Here is a 16,003-nt window from a genome sequence, read left to right on the forward strand (position 1 = left end):
AGGAGGACGACCTCGTGGAAAAAAAAAAAAAAAGGGAGAAGAAGAAGAAGAAGAAGGAGGGCGAGGCCGGGGCGCGGCGGGGAGCAGCTGAAGAAGCCGGCACGGGTGCTGGAGCTGGGGCGCGCGGCGCTCACCCAGATGCCGTGCGCGACGCTGGCGATGAGGTAGGAGGAGCGGTTCAAGGACGAGGAGGGGCGCGGCGAGGAGGCGGCGATGTCGACGCGGGAGCTCGAGCGGGGGCACGCGGCGCAGCAGCTCGAGCGGGGGCGCGTGGCGAGGAAGGGGCGACTCGGGGGCTCGAGCGGGGGCGCGCGGCACCCCTCTACCACCCTCTCCCACTTCTCCTACCTCACCCGGGGCACGCACGGCGTGCACTACCCTCCCTTTCCCCGTTACCACGTGGTAATGTGGTAATTACCACATCCCGATTTTGCAAAAGCCCAAAATAAGTGAATTTTTTATGCAAAAAGGCCATATTTTTTTAACCAAACAGATGGTAAAGAGCTTAAAGTTAATATTTTAACTATTGACACGCACACATATGCGCACGCATACACATGCATGGAGGGCACTAGGCTCAAAATAATATTTAGGGATAATGTTTAATATGTCTTTCAAAAGTTCAATAATATGTGACCAAATATTCTTATTGATTTTTTAAAAAAAATTCTAATATTTCTATTTTTCTGGAGTTTATTAAGGAGATTGGATTTTACTTCACTAATTACAATATAAATTTAAAAATTCCGAATAGTAGTAAGGGATAAATAATCAAAAGCCTCTAATATTTATATAATTTCTTTTAGAGCTCAAAAAATTTGTTTATAATTTTTCTAAAGATTTGTTATGTACTATATCTCTGTTTTACAACGTAGAAATATTATGATTAGAAATCTGATTCAGCGTTCTTCACAGTTTGAAAGGTTTAGTATTGCAGAAGATTCAAATGAAAGCTATCATTCATCAAGTAATGACTTGTTACCGGGCTTCCATTATGATGTAATATTCTTAACTTTCTCTTACATTACTTGAAAAAAAAAAATTAGGGTAAACTTTAAATTGCAACCTTGTGGTTCAGCTTACTTTTTTAACTTTGTTGTCCTATAATGCAAAAAGTTTTACTTTATCATTCTGTGATTTAATTTTTATTTTACCAAAAAATTTTATAGAAAATAGGGTGGTAAAGTTTTACTTTATCACCCTGTAGGTCGAATTGAACTTCAATTTTTATTGATTTTTTCACATATTAGAATAGAAAAAATAATTTTTTTCCCTTGTTTTGAAGCTTTATAAAACTATACGCAATACATATAACCAAAACAATTGAGTAATTAATAATTTCAATTGAAGAGAGGAGTCTGTTAAATTATTTGATAAAGTTTAAGGATGCAACTGCCAAAATTAAAAATTTAGGCGCCTATTTACAAAAGAGCTAAAGTTCATGAGGTTTTCTTATACATATGTTTCCTTTTTTATTTTTTATAGTTGGCTACATATCAAACATACACAGGTGAATATTACGGTACGAAAGCCAAGATAAATTTGTGGGGTTGCCCAGAAATAAAGTCTAATCAGAGAAGTTCTGCATCAATCTGGGTTGTAAATGAGCATCATAAGTTGAATATGATGGTTGCAGGATTTCATGTACGTAACACAAATACCTTTTCGTGTCTCAACATCTAGTACAATATATATAAATTAGGGGCAATAGCTTATATATCCTTTTAGGCTCCATTTGGATCGAAAATTAGTAGGAACTAGTTATATCGGGGATAGGTACAAGTATGGATTTTTGTAGGAATAAGGATATTTTTTTGTTTGGATGAAATTGTGAGTATAAGCTGGAACTAAAAAAATTATGTTTGGATAGTTTTTGGGAATAAGAGGAATAGTTGGTCGTTATAAATAGAAATTAAACTTAAATTAAAATTATAAACTTATAATTTTAAACTTATAATTTTAAAATTTAAAATTTAAAATTTTAAACTTATAATTTTAATTTTATCCCTATAATTTTAAACTTATAATTTTAAATTTAAAATTTTAACTTATAAATTTAAATTAGAAATTAAAATTTTAAATTTTAATATTAAAAATTTTAATTTTAAATATCAAATTTTAAATTTCAGACCAAATTTAAATTTCAAAGATATAAAATAACAAATTTAAAATTTGAAAACTAAAAATATCAAATTTAAAATTTAAAATTTAAAAATATCAAATTTAAAATTTAAACTTTAATTAAATTTAAAATTTTAATTTATTAATTATATTTATAAAATTATAAATTTTAATAAATTTAAAATAAAAATCTCTCTCTCTCTCTCTCTCTCTCTCTCTCTCTCTCTCTCTCTCTCTCTCTCATTCCCCCCTTTATACCCGAGCCAAACGGAGTGTTAAAAAGTTTCTAACTTTCTTATTTATCCCTCTTAGAAGGTTAATATTGAAAATACCTTTTTTACGTTATATCTTATTTCTAATATACCCCTAGAATTAAAATCTGTTAATGAACTCTATTATCTCTATGAAATTACTATTTTACCCTTTCAAATATACCCTTCTACCATCACCGACTTTTCTTATTTGCCTTTTAAGTTAGGGGTACAAAATGTATTTTGTTTTTTAGTCTTTTCAAATATACCCTTTTACCATTATCAATATTTCTTATTTGCCCTTAAGTTAAGGACAAAAGTGGTATTTTAAATTTTTTTAAACTGTCGTACATATTTAACTCACGTTTAACCAAAGTTAACTTAACTGGTGGTAACTGCAGGGGTATTTTGGAATAACGGAGAAATATATGAGGGATATATTCGAAAGAAAAAAAAAAGGGGCAAATAAGATATTTTTAAAGTTTTGAGGGTATATAGGCAATTATCCCTATAAATTATAATGTCTCTTCTTTTGCTTTTATGTTTTGTGTTGAAACAAAGTGTAAAATTTTTAAAATGATGATACCTTGTACTCAATTATTTTTTATAAACTTACTAAGGGGCCGTTTGGTTAGATGTAATTATAAATACAGTATTGTTAGAGATGCATGCAGTTGGAAATACAGCAGTTACAACTATATGAATCCTGTTTGGTTGGATGTAGTAGAAATCACTACAAGTATAAATAATTTATTTGGTTGCATGCAGTTGAAAAATAATTTTTAAAATTTTATAATTTTATATATATGATGGTGAGATTACCTTCAATGTAAAAAAAAAAATAATTTTTTTTAAAAAAATATTGAGGAGGTAAGCATACCTTTTATATAAAGTTACTCTCTCCAACTGCTGCAGTTGGAACTGCGTCCAATTTGGGCGTAGTTCGAACTGCTGCATTTGGGCCTCATCCTGCAGTTCCTACTGCAGCAGTTGAAGCTAAATATATCAAACCAAATATGAAATTTGCATTTACATGCAGTTGCAACTGCAGTGCAGTTGCAACTACATGCAACCAAGCAGCCCCTAAGTTGTAAATTTAAATTCATTACCAATTGTTACTTACTCTTAGTTTATATTTCCTTCCTGCATGTGGCATCTTTTTTTTTAATTCTAAAAATATTTATATGTTTTATAAATTGTTTAAATTTTTAATAGTGAGTAAATTCTGCACTGGACATATCCTAGTATCATAAACTTATTAATGCTTAAGGTTTCGAAGTAACTAATATTTTCCAAAATATCGCATGACAGGTATATCCCAAATTATACAATGATACAAAGCTTCATTTCTTCGCAGCTTGGAATGTAAGGATAAAATTACTCTCTCCTAATCCTTTGCAATACTCAAAAGTATAAATATTTTATATTTTTTAACTGTAGGTAGGCAATGATGAGTCGATCGGTTGCTATAATCTCCGTTGTAAAGGCTTTGTACTGGTCAATGCGCATGTACTTACACCGGGTGATGTGGTTGGCCCTGTCTCTATTTATAATGGTCCGCAATACTATATGACAATCAGTATAAAGAAGGTTATGCTTTTTTTTTCACTAAGATTTTTACTATTTGATTTTATAAATAGAAAAATAGTAAAACATATTATTTATGAAACATTGAAATGCACTTCAACCCTTGAGGCTTTATAAAGGCTTTAGTTTGGCCACCTCCTTTTAAAGTAAACTCAAATGCTTTTGTAGCTTTTGTGTTGCCATTTAGAATGAGTTATATAGTCGAAAGAACTTATAATAACATATATATGTGCACCTACAATTTGATATGATTTTAACTTCTTTTTGTCATGAATCTCTTGAATTAAAACTTCATCCATAGAAGTAAAAAATAGATAATAAAAGACCAAGTTTATCATATCTTAATTTCTCTCACATTCATAGTAATTTTCGAAAAGTACCTTACAAGCCATTTGTAACAGCTAAATTAACTAGAATTTTACAAAATATTTACGTCACAATAATTTTGGATGAAAAAGTACTATGCCCTGTAAAAAGTACTATCGTTTTAGATCTCAAAAATATATTTTTGTTGCATAATTTCACACATATTATTTTGGTTGTTTTAAATCTTTTTCTTATTGGGTTGACTATATTTTACTGGTAATGATAGGATAATGTCCTTTTCTCATCTTACTATTTGTACATGGTTTCATGATAGGATTTTCAAACAGGAGACTGGTCTCTTTATAGAGAAGATTTAGGAAATGCTCAAATAATAGGTTATTGGCCGAAATCTCTTTTTACAAATTTAGATAAGAGTGCAAGTATTATTGCATGGGGTGGACATGTTACCTACAAAAAGAAGGAAAGAGGCCCTCCAATGGGAAGCGGGCATTATGCTAATGAATTGGAAGGAAAAGCAGCATTTATGAAAAATCTTGAGATTTTCGATGAAAAAGGTGAATCCCATCAGCTTACAGATGATGGACAATTTGCTAGAATTGATAAGGGAAAATGTTACACAGTTACAGAATTAGTTGATTCAGGAAAGTACGGACTAAAAGATGGGGTTTTATTTTATTTTGGTGGTCCTGGTGGTTGTTATTAAGTGATAACATAAGTTTATATATTCTTTCAATAAGGTACTAATATATTAAACTTATGACTTGTCAGCAAGTATATAATAAGTTTTTTCATTTATTTACAATATGAGAGGACCTGTACTTTATTATCTTTTCTTTCTAAATCTTTGACCTCAAGAATGATAATGTAACGATCCGACTCGCTAGCAATAATAATTCATTGGGCCAAAATCACCCACCCAAAATGCTTCGGTCCAGTTCTTACTACTAGGGTGGAGTTCTCTTATATGCGCAATGACATACGTATTGGGGTGTCACAAACTTCCCCGTACACACGACCCAAGATCACTAAGCGATGTGAGACTTTTCACGAGGCTAGCTTTTTCGCCTTGTGGCGCTCAAGTGTTGCATACCTGAGCTAGCCTTCCCGAGTCCTTAGCATGGACAGGTCTCCAAACTTAATAGCAGAATACCAATTCAAGTATTTTGCCAAGCTTGCTCCTCTGCGAGCCGTACAGCCGAATCCCTCGTCGGACTCCATAAGTTCCCAACAAGCAACCCCAATACCGAGGTTAACCACCAAGCTAGGTGCATCCCGTTTCGCCAAACAAACTCTCCTCTAGAGTGCTCCACAGCCGAATGCCTCGTTGCCTTCACTTGTATAGCCACAAGGATATTACAAGTTCTCCCCTAACTTAGACCAATACGAGTATAGCCGAGCGTCCTGCTCCCCACGTGTTTCGCTCCTACGACTTGACCCGCACAACGTTAGCGTCAAGGTCCAGACTTTGCAACATCGCATGCCACGAAGTGTCACAAGCCGATCGCTGGGACTTAGCGGCCACATTTGTTAGGGAATTGCCTTCGTTGACTTGACGGTGACTCCTCGTTAGCCTTTGTCATTCCGACCTAACTTAGCCTGTCAAATCATGTGAAATTTTGATAAAATTTTTTTTATACTATATTAAACAAGATCAATATTTTTGATCTAAAATTTTAATGTCATATCATCACATTTTGTAAGACTTTTATTTTCAGCCGTTGATTTTAGATATGACATTAAAATTTTAGATACTTCAAATACTCTAGATCCAGTCTAATAGAGCCAATCGTCAATTCGAAAGTCCTATCATCGAAAACAACTTGGAAGCATGGAGGGTTTCGTGCTTCCAGAAGCATACCACCCTCATTCTATAACTAAATATCTTATTTTAGAAAACTAATGTATTGGACTTCCGGGTCGAGCTCGGGCCAGGCTTAGACATGTCCAGATAGGCTCAAAATTTTTCGGGCTGAAATTTTTAAATCCGACCGGGATCCAAAACTATAATTGTGGTACCTAAAGCCTGGCCCATACATAGCCCATCAAGCAGGGCCTTGTTTAGGCTCGGGCAGTTCCACCTCTAATTATATTACATAATTTTTTTTTATAAATATTCATTTTTTTGTTTTCTCTCTCTAACTTTTAAAAATTTATAATTTAGCCCAGTGTTTTATTATTATACCGAAAATATCCTTCAAAATAATATAAATATATTAAAAAATAATTTTTTATAGAAGAAGTAAAGGTAAACTGGTTATTTTGCCTCCTTCATTAACATCGTACCCTCTTAAAAATATTTTTTAAATTTTAAAAAAATAAAATATAAAATTTTGAAACTTTAAAAGAAAAAGTAAAAAAAAAAATATTTACGAAAATTTTTTTATAATTTGCATAAATTATAATATATAAAATTTAAGGATCAAAATATCTATCTTTCCACAATAATTCTCACTATTATCACACTGGGGGGGTGGGGGAGAAGCAGTAGTGCGAATAGAGAGAGAGAGAGAGAGAGAGAGAGAGGGAGAGGGTAGAGGGAGATGGTGGCGATGGGGGGGAAGGGTTTGGGGCGGCTCCTAGCGGCGCTTGCGGCGGCGCTCTTCCTCCGCGCCGTCGCCGGCCCCGGCCCCGCGCTTCCCCTGCCGGAGTACGCCGACGAGGACGCGGCGGAGCGCGGCGGCGCCGTCGCCGGAGACGACGAGGGGGAGGAGGGGGAGGATGCGGTCGCCGGAGGAGGAGGGGCGGTGGCGCCGGTGACCATCCGCTGGAGCGGCGTCACCTGCGCCCTCTCCGACAAGCGCGGGAAAACGGTGAGCTCGATTGCGCACACTCATGATTTGATGAGGCGATGATGAGAGGGATTTAATAATTCTAATCTACGAAACCCTAACATTTTTTCTTTAATTCAATTCCCATTACGGGGAGATGCTTGTGCGCACGTTAGCATTTGTAGGGTGGATTTGCTAAATTGTTCCGCTCTGTTTCCTGTTTAATTAATAATAAATGTTCCGGTAAAAATGTATGGTGACCCCCTCAACTATAGGTGTTTCTGAAATAGGCCCCTTAACTTCCTTTTCTTTTTTGGGGGGGTAAAATTGAGTTTTTTTTAATAGTTAATTAACCTAAAAAACATGTCAAATTTCATGCCTCAATTAGTTATCAGCAGTTAATTTGTCTAGTTTTATTTGCTATAAAGTAATTCAAACTATTAAATTTGATGAAATTATCGATTAAATTTGGTAAAACTGCTAATTTATTTGGTTAAATCACTTAATTCTGAAAAATTAAAAGTTTGAGGGGGCATCAATAAAATATATATATATAGTTGAGATGGCTATTTCAGAGTGAACTATAGTGAAGGGGGTCTCCATACATTTTTACCTAGATTTTTCCTGCTTAAATGTGGAACCTGTAATTATGTCATGTAATTAGTTAAATTACTAGTAGTGTATCATACATGACCCATAGAATAAGTACTTCACCATTTAGTTTCTGGTTGTTTTCAGTTCCTTTTCTTAGTTATTATTATTATTATTTACTGTTATCAATAGTTGGTATGACACTAATGCAAAATGCTTAGTAATAGAAAATTTTAGGATGTTATAGTAAATTTTACTTATATCTTTGATGCATGTAGTCCCTGCATTGATTTCATTTAAAAAAATATCAACTTTAATGCCTTGAATATCTTATATAATACTCTAGATATCTTTTCAATTTATTCTGTGTTGTTAGATGAGATTTTTGCTGTCGAATGTAAGTGGAGAGGCGAAACCAGGAAGATTACTAGCAATCATGGGCCCTTCGGGGTCGGGGAAGACAACTTTGCTTAATGTGCTAGCTGGACAGCTTGCGGCATCACCTCGCTTGCATCTTTCCGGGTATTTGGAAGTTAATGGGAGGCCGATGTCGCGAGGTGGTTACAAGTAAGCTCTGCTCATGTGTTTGTCAGGTGTCAATGTGTGACCAAAACTTTGCCTTCCCTATTGCCTTAAATATGGCGCATTTGGTTTGGGGATAAATTGTACCGAGATATTTTGCTATCAGTTGATTATCCTGCTATCCCAAGATAGTTCAGAAGAAGGTGAATTTTGTTTGTAGATTTACCTTGTAGGAATAACTTTAACGACTTCTGCGATAGCTATGATGACTATGGAGATAGCATCAGATTAAGGGATGGATATACGATGTAAGGTGTTGATTGGAGGCTTACTTTCCTGATTATCATGCAGTTTATTGTGTTTGGCTGAATAAGGCGGAAAATGTGCCCCTCGTTGTCCCCAACCAAATAGAGCATCAGATATGAGAATCTAGGAAACTAAATATGTTGGTTTGCTTTTGTAGGATTGCTTATGTGAGGCAAGAGGACCTTTTTTTCTCGCAGTTGACTGTGCGAGAAACACTTTCACTTGCTGTTGAACTCCAGCTTCCTGATTCATTGCCACCTGAGAAGAGGGAGAAGTACGTCGGCGAGCTTCTGTTCAGGCTGGGCTTGGTGAGTGTTACATCTTAATTGGAAGTCTAACATACAAGACTCCTGACAAGGGATTACATATTATGACTATCTGCTTGTATTTAAATGTTGGATAATGTGAATTTAAGTAAGAGGGAGTGTGTTGCTTTACTCTGTTTTAGGTAAGTTTCCTTTTAACAGTTTGTCTTCTCTTTTTCCTTGTTTTCTTGGAATTTTCATATTAAAGACGTACTTAATTCTTTCGTCAAACAAAAAAACAAAGATGTAACTTCTTGCCTTTCTTTTTCCTTATTGTGATCATTGTTGCCAATTTAAAGGTCAGTTGTGCTGATTCTATTGTGGGCGATGCAAAAGTTCGAGGCATTAGTGGCGGTGAAAAGAAGCGCCTATCACTTGCTTGTGAATTGATTGCTAGTCCATCTGTCATCTTTGCTGACGAACCAACTACCGGTATGCAATCCATTATCATGACCAGCTTCCTCTTTGGGACGGCCTGATTATTTCCTTCCGAATTATATAGAATTTTCACTGCGTGAATAACTAATATACATTAGTGTTGAAATTTTAACTATTGCTGATAATCTGATGTAACAAAGATCTGCTTAAACCGACATTTGACTATGTATTCCATAATTGTAATGCATTATGTTGATTACCTATCCTAATTTATTGCTGTACTTTTATTTGTTAGCTGTTGCGAAGATGTTATTGATGATCGCATAAGGGAAAGGGCAAAAGATAGAAAATCTAACGGAACCTAATTCCAAGGGCAGAAAACGGAAACTACTAATGGAGTCTAATTATATATAAGCTTTCTTGTAATCTCTCGACTTGAAACAAGTTGGCCTCACATATTGGTGCTGCTAAAATTTTTCGTGGAATGTTAGTTGGTTTTTTTCTCCGAAATTAAGAAGTTTTCTTCACTTTACTCAACCTTTAACTTTGTAAGGTAGTTGCATGAAATCTTCTGTGGGAAAAGAAACTTTCTGAAGGATCAATTGTGACATGGAAATATAAGCCTTGGAAAAAGCAAGTTTGCTAATTAATATTGTTGTTGCCTATGAATATTTCCTTAAGAGAAGGATCTCTAGTTACATGGAGGTAACATAGAACTTTTCCTGTGTGTTGTTGGGCCTTTAATAGGAATGCAAGATAATAGAGCCTACTGGATATGGAAACAAAACATGATGTTAAATTGAAAGGGCTTGCATCATGTACTGTTTTATCCATGGATACCCTCAAACATGAAACAAACGGAGCCAGGATGAGAATGCTCAGAATAGATGGGTCAAAGATGTCACTACAGAACAAAGAAGCAATTTTGTATTTATGGCAAGTGGAACTGAACTAATCAAGAAGCCAAAAATGAGAAAGTTTTTTAACATTTTCCATTCCAGATCAAATATATCGTCCTTTTAACAAGAGTGACTGACTCTGTTTAAGGTTCTAGCTAGGACAGGAAACTGGAAAAGACATGGATAAGAACAATGCCGAAGATAATGATCTTTCTCTATTGGTAGACACGTGATCCTAAATAAAGTTAAATGATGAAAGAGCATTCTGTTAATTCCATTAAAAGTGGTTATAGTTTGGATATAGTTGTTGCTCTTTTCCTTTATGTGTGCTGCTGATCATTGAACTTCATAGTCGAGATGTTCAACTTTTTTCTTTTGAGCAGCTCTCATTCTTGTGTCTCGCAGTTTCTTCAGTATGTTCCAGTAGACATTTGTATCAGTTCGTCTCGTTCAGTTCATGAGTTAGCTATTTATGCTGTAGGTCTGGATGCCTTTCAGGCAGAGAAAGTGATGGAAACTCTTAGACAGCTTGCGGAAGATGGACATACTGTGATCTGCTCTATACACCAGCCAAGAGGTTCAGTCTACAGCAAATTTGATGACATTGTATTATTATCCGAGGGATCAGTTGTATACATGGGTCCTGCAAAAGAAGAACCTCTGACCTACTTTGCTACATTTGGGTTGTGACTCAACCACCGTACATTGGAACACCCTGTTTGCAATATAAATAGTTGTTTCTTCACATATTTCTGATTCCTTGTTTTTCTTAACGGTATTCTCTATCTTATATTGTCTTAGTGCAGTTGTCGTTGTCATTCAGTTTTGTCTTCATTAGCCCAACAAATAACAAAGAGACCTGGAAAGTTATGTATTTACATAACAACCCTGCAACATCCGACTTTCCGTACATGCCCTTCAAAACCTTAATTTGTTACATATATGCCATTGTAATTAAGAGTGGCACTCTTCGAAATTTTTTTTCCCTATTGCAAAGCCCTCTTTCCCTCATGATGAAAAACTGCACTTTCGTGGGTTATACATTAAAAATTCCAGATAGTATAGTTTCTCTAGTATCATAATTCATGTTTTATGTACACATCCTAGTTCCACGTAGGCAGAAATTAATGTTTTCATATTTGTATCATATAAGTTTATACATGTATGATTTTATTTATCAAATAGTTGCATATGTACCTAATTCTCATCTGTATAGACATATTTGTGTTTTAGTGCTTAACAAAAGTCAATTTAGACTTTGAATTTGGTTGGTGATGCCAATTTTGTCAGGTTTCAATGCCCGGACCATGTGAACCCAGCTGAGTTTCTTGCTGATCTCATTTCAATCGATTATAGTTCTGCTGAAAGTGTACATTCTTCTCAGAAAAGAATCGATGATCTTGTTGAAGCATTTGCTAACAGGATTCCAATTACTGAGTGTATCAGTCCAATTACAATTTTGGGGACCTCCAAATTTCCAGCAAAAGTTGGCAGGAAAACTCTAGTTAAGAAGAGAAGTGGTTGGTGGAGGCAATTCTGGTTGCTTCTTAAACGAGCTTGGATGCAGGTTTGTTTGAAATATTTCCTTTAGCACACCCAAGTGCCATTCATGTACTGTCTTTTAACTGTATACCTAAAAAAAGTGGTTATTTGCAAAATGCACTTCTTAAAGAGCCCAAAGAACCTCTTTTTGTTAAGAAAAATAATTCATCTTTATTCATATGTCTAGCCTAGACTTGGGTGTGATTCCACAATATTATTCTAGATCTTAATAAACGTGATTTTTGACTTCTTATGCAGTGAGTTATCTTCATATTTGAGGCATTGGTAAGCCAAAAGCCCCAATAAATACGCTATGAAATTCCGATGACTAAATATATACAACTTAGTACTATATATGTTGGAAATCCTCATGCTGTTTTCTTTTGTTGGCAAATAAATCAGAAAACTCCTTATATTTGGCCCTTTGTAGTGTTAACATGGATGAGATGCCCCTTCGACAGATGAGGCAATTTGTATTTGTCAAAACTGGAATAACTGCAGAAAACAGCTTGTTGTTTATTCTCTTCTTTATTGTGTCAAAGTTGGCAACTGGCTGATAGTTAATTATAATGAGCACATCTGGAAAAATGTCAACTAAAAAGCAGATATAAGATAAAGTTTTCCGGTCATGCAATCATAAATGCTTACGAACATCACACAACTTGTGTTAATTGTATTCACAGAAGCTATTCAGAAATCTGCAATATTTCCTGCTAATTGGCATCTGGCAACTCAAATTTGCTTATACGGTCTTCTAATTCACTTCTAAGTTCTAAAAGCAGTAAGGGGTGCTTCATTGCCAGGCTTGGCGTGATGGACCAACAAACAAAGTGAGGTCGAGAATGTCCATCGCTTCAGCAATCATATTCGGATCAGTCTTCTGGCGGATGGGGAGAAGTCAGACATCCATACAGGACAGGATGGGACTTCTTCAGGTACTCCTTTTCTTGCATTTTGTCGTAGTCAATATGTATACTTGAAATCCTTAAGAGTGAAGTTTTGAGGGAAAACATGCGATTGAAAAAGACCTCCTAGGGATAAGAGAAATATGCCCTTCCTTTTGTACATAGTCCTTCGTACACTTGGTGCCATTATCGATTTGTTACATAGATCAGATGCAAGTTCCTAAATACATCGAGAACATCCTTCAACTTTTCCTCTCTCTCTCTCTCTCTCTCTCTCTCTCTCTCTCTCTCTCTCACAGAGAGGATGCATTTGCCAACTTTATTTTTCTTACACACGGTCTCTGATGGTGCATGCCTCCACTATAATCTCCTTATACCCTACCAGAGTAGTGTCAGCATAAAGTTCAAGAAAAAGGCTTAGGGGCTTTTTGGTTTCTCTGAAAAGTATGAAAAAATGTTTTCTCAGAAAAATCCGGAAAACGTAGACATTAGTTTTCTATGAAATCTGGAAAGAAGTTTACCAAAAAAACTAGTTTTTCTTGGAACTAAACGGGCAGAAAATTGGAAAAGGGATTTTCCATGAAAACTTTTTCTCAGAAAACTTCTTTTCATATTTTTCCGAGGAACCAAACAGCCCGTTAGCAGGGGAGCAGGTTTGTATGTAGCTTGCTGCTGTGTAACACCACCATGTGCTTCTTCTCCCAAATAAGTAATAACATCAGGTTCTCTTGGAGTTATGTCTTATAATGCACTCTTTATTTTTTTTTTCACCTATTTTTATAGCTGCTGATTTTTCTCAGTTGCACTCAAAAAGGAAATTTTGTTTAATATAATATTTTTTCTTTGTGCTGGCAAAGGTGGCTGCAATTAACACAGCAATGGCGGCTCTTACCAAGACTGTTGGAGTTTTCCCAAAGGAACGTGCAATAGTAGATAGGGAACGTGCTAAGGGTTCCTATTCCTTGGGCCCATATCTTTTGTCTAAATTGCTTGCTGAAATCCCTATAGGAGCAGCATTTCCATTAATGTTTGGTACAATTTTATACCCAATGGCTCGTCTTCATCCTACTATATCCAGGTCAGTTTTATTTCATACTTACACTGGTTAATTTATTCATACCTCTTTTCTCATATTCTTTTTTCCCCACCTCTTTATTTTCGTGTTCATTCCAGACCCTTTTATGTAATATTTTCTAATCTCAACCTACACACCCTGATGTTTGCTTGACGATTTCCGTTTCTATATGCTATACATTTTGCGTTCGATCAGCATAACAAAACACCTTAATTTAGTTCATGCTCTCTATGGGGTCCACGGTTTGTGGCTTTCACCATGAAAAATTCTATATTTATAGAATCTGATATATGCTTCTTCTCGTTTTTTTTGGTAATTTGTCCATTTTTTAATTTGAAATGAAATTTATGAAATTTTAGATTCGCTAAGTTCTGTGGCATAGTGACTGTCGAATCCTTCGCCGCATCTGCCATGGGTCTTACCGTTGGGGCGATGGTCCCTACAACTGAGGCAGCAATGGCTGTTGGGCCATCACTTATGACTGTATTCATTGTCTTTGGAGGCTATTATGTCAATGCCGAGAATACCCCCATCGTCTTCCGATGGATCCCTCGAGTCTCTCTCATCAGATGGTATTTTACTTAGAATCTCCCTACATGAATGTTTTTTAGTACAGTTTTTCTCAAATCTGGCTAATGAATTTCAAATCTTTCTTCATTACTTACAGGGCTTTCCAAGGGCTTTGCATTAATGAATTCAGTGGTCTCGAATTTGAGCATCAGAATAGTTTTGATGTACAGACTGGAGAACAGGTACCAAAGTGTATAAATATTTTTTGGGTTACAGCATGAATTGAAACTGCTTCAAAAGGCGCTGCTGCATATTACGTAAAACAGTGATAGTACGTAATGATACTATGCCATTGATAATTGCTCGCTACTGAAATATATCTGGAGTTTTGGGGTTTCTATAACAGTGAAGTATAATAGAAACAAACAAGGTCACTAGCAATCGAAAGTGAAGCATTAATAGCTTCCAACTACAGCAGAAGCAGAAACTTCAAAATATCAAATTGAAGCTTATACTTTGGGACTATGAAGCTTATTTTAGCTTCTTGCTAAAGAGAAAACAAACATTTTCTTCATCAAACCTCTTGCTCTTGCTTCGTAGAGTAGAGAGTAGTTATTTTGGAAGCTATAGCTGAAGCAGGCACCAAATCACCATAGTTTAATAGGAAAATTCCATCTAAATAAGCTGAAAAAAAGGCATTACTGATTTGCTTTCCGAGTTTTCACATCATCTTGTTCTAATTTTATTTTTGAGAAATGTTATTTGATGGTCCAAGCGGTCGTTCTTTCGTTATCCTTTAGGTTTTGGAGAGGCTTTCCTTCGGAGGAAGCCGCATCGGGGATACGATGATCGCGCAGGGAAGGATTTTGATGTTCTGGTACTGGACAACTTACCTACTGCTGAAGAAAAACAAGCCAAAATACCAACAGCTTCTGCCCCCCACTACAGTGAAGCACCAAGTTGAGCAACTTCAACCTGCCAAGGAGAGATCTATATGATCTTTTCTCCGGTAGCATATGTAATCGCGGCATTTTGAATTAGGTTTAGTTTCTGTTTATGTGGAGAGGGTGAATGTTGATGGCCTCTTTGTTCTGATATAATAATGTTTTTAAACATGTATGTTTTTTCAGTACCCTAGTTCGGCAAATGATTGTATCACGCTTGCTGCAGAGTGGAGTTTAATTTCAGTGGTACTTTGAATGTAATTATTAATGCAATATAGTTGAAAATGTATGCAGTTAAAAATACAATAGTTACAACTATGAATAAAACGTTTTACGCGTTTGTTTGTAGAAGTGCGTAAGTTCAAGGGTTTCAGTACAATTTTTCCACAAACAGAATCTTCTGTATTGGGGTTAATCTCACAACTTCATGTGTTAAGAATGAAACCAAATAAATTATTCATAACCCACTATAGAGCCCGCGATTCGCGGCGGGTCAATAATTTTTCAGTCAATCAATATAAATAATTCTTAAATTTTAAAAATTAAAAAAATATTATAACCAAAAAGAATCAAAGAAAAAAACTCATATAGTCTATTACACATTATAAAAACTAAACTTTTTTTTATTAATATTTTTTGACTTTCGGTATTTATCGAGTTAGAGTATTTTAATAACTTCACTAAAAATTCAATCAAATTTAATAATTTTAATAGCTATTCTATAATTAAATTTTTTAATTACAAATTTAAAATTGGAGGACTTATTCTAAATTGCCAAATATATGAGATTGTCTTTATCTTATTATAATTGACCGGAGAAAGAAAAGATTATTATATGCATCTACTATTTATATGCATCTACTATATATTAACACACCATACAACTTATATTAGAGGACTAATTTTTAATATCAAATTTTAATTAAATATATCTGATCTATAAAGTTTAATAATTTAAATATATTTACTGAA

At 35.1% G+C, this 16,003-nt stretch overlaps 2 protein-coding genes across 2 annotated transcripts; both read left to right on the plus strand.

Moving 5' to 3' along the window:
- On the plus strand, positions 214-4,989 carry LOC109716235. The gene is made up of 4 exons (XM_020241564.1): positions 214-402; positions 3,684-3,737; positions 3,813-3,881; positions 4,600-4,989. Exons 1-4 carry the CDS (start codon positions 214-216, stop codon positions 4,987-4,989), a joined length of 702 nt encoding a protein of 233 aa, XP_020097153.1.
- Positions 6,804-15,343, plus strand: LOC109716321 (ABC transporter G family member 7). The gene is made up of 11 exons (XM_020241692.1): positions 6,804-7,096; positions 8,022-8,212; positions 8,631-8,781; positions 9,078-9,210; positions 10,537-10,738; positions 11,346-11,622; positions 12,401-12,532; positions 13,360-13,580; positions 13,937-14,149; positions 14,245-14,329; positions 14,888-15,343. The coding sequence occupies exons 1-11, from the start codon at positions 6,827-6,829 to the stop codon at positions 15,083-15,085; spliced, it is 2,073 nt and encodes a 690-aa protein (XP_020097281.1). The 5' UTR covers positions 6,804-6,826; the 3' UTR covers positions 15,086-15,343.

Source organism: Ananas comosus, linkage group 10 (genome assembly GCF_001540865.1).
Source record: "Ananas comosus cultivar F153 linkage group 10, ASM154086v1, whole genome shotgun sequence".
NCBI lineage: Eukaryota > Viridiplantae > Streptophyta > Magnoliopsida > Poales > Bromeliaceae > Ananas > Ananas comosus.

What these genes read in the sequence shown, in the direction of transcription:
- LOC109716235 (XM_020241564.1), top strand. Translation starts at nt 214, where the DNA reads ATGTCGACGCGGGAGCTCGAGCGGGGGCACGCGGCGCAGCAGCTCGAG. An exon ending in CCTTTCCCCGTTACCACGTG is followed by an intron (nt 403 to 3,683) that starts GTAATGTGGTAA and finishes ATCGCATGACAG; the next exon opens with GTATATCCCAAATTATACAA. An exon ending in TTGTACTGGTCAATGCGCAT is followed by an intron (nt 3,882 to 4,599) that starts GTACTTACACCG and finishes GTTTCATGATAG; the next exon opens with GATTTTCAAACAGGAGACTG.
- LOC109716321 (XM_020241692.1), top strand. Translation starts at nt 6,827, where the DNA reads ATGGTGGCGATGGGGGGGAAGGGTTTGGGGCGGCTCCTAGCGGCGCTT. An exon ending in TTCTGTTCAGGCTGGGCTTG is followed by an intron (nt 8,782 to 9,077) that starts GTGAGTGTTACA and finishes GCCAATTTAAAG; the next exon opens with GTCAGTTGTGCTGATTCTAT. An exon ending in CTTCATCCTACTATATCCAG is followed by an intron (nt 13,581 to 13,936) that starts GTCAGTTTTATT and finishes ATGAAATTTTAG; the next exon opens with ATTCGCTAAGTTCTGTGGCA.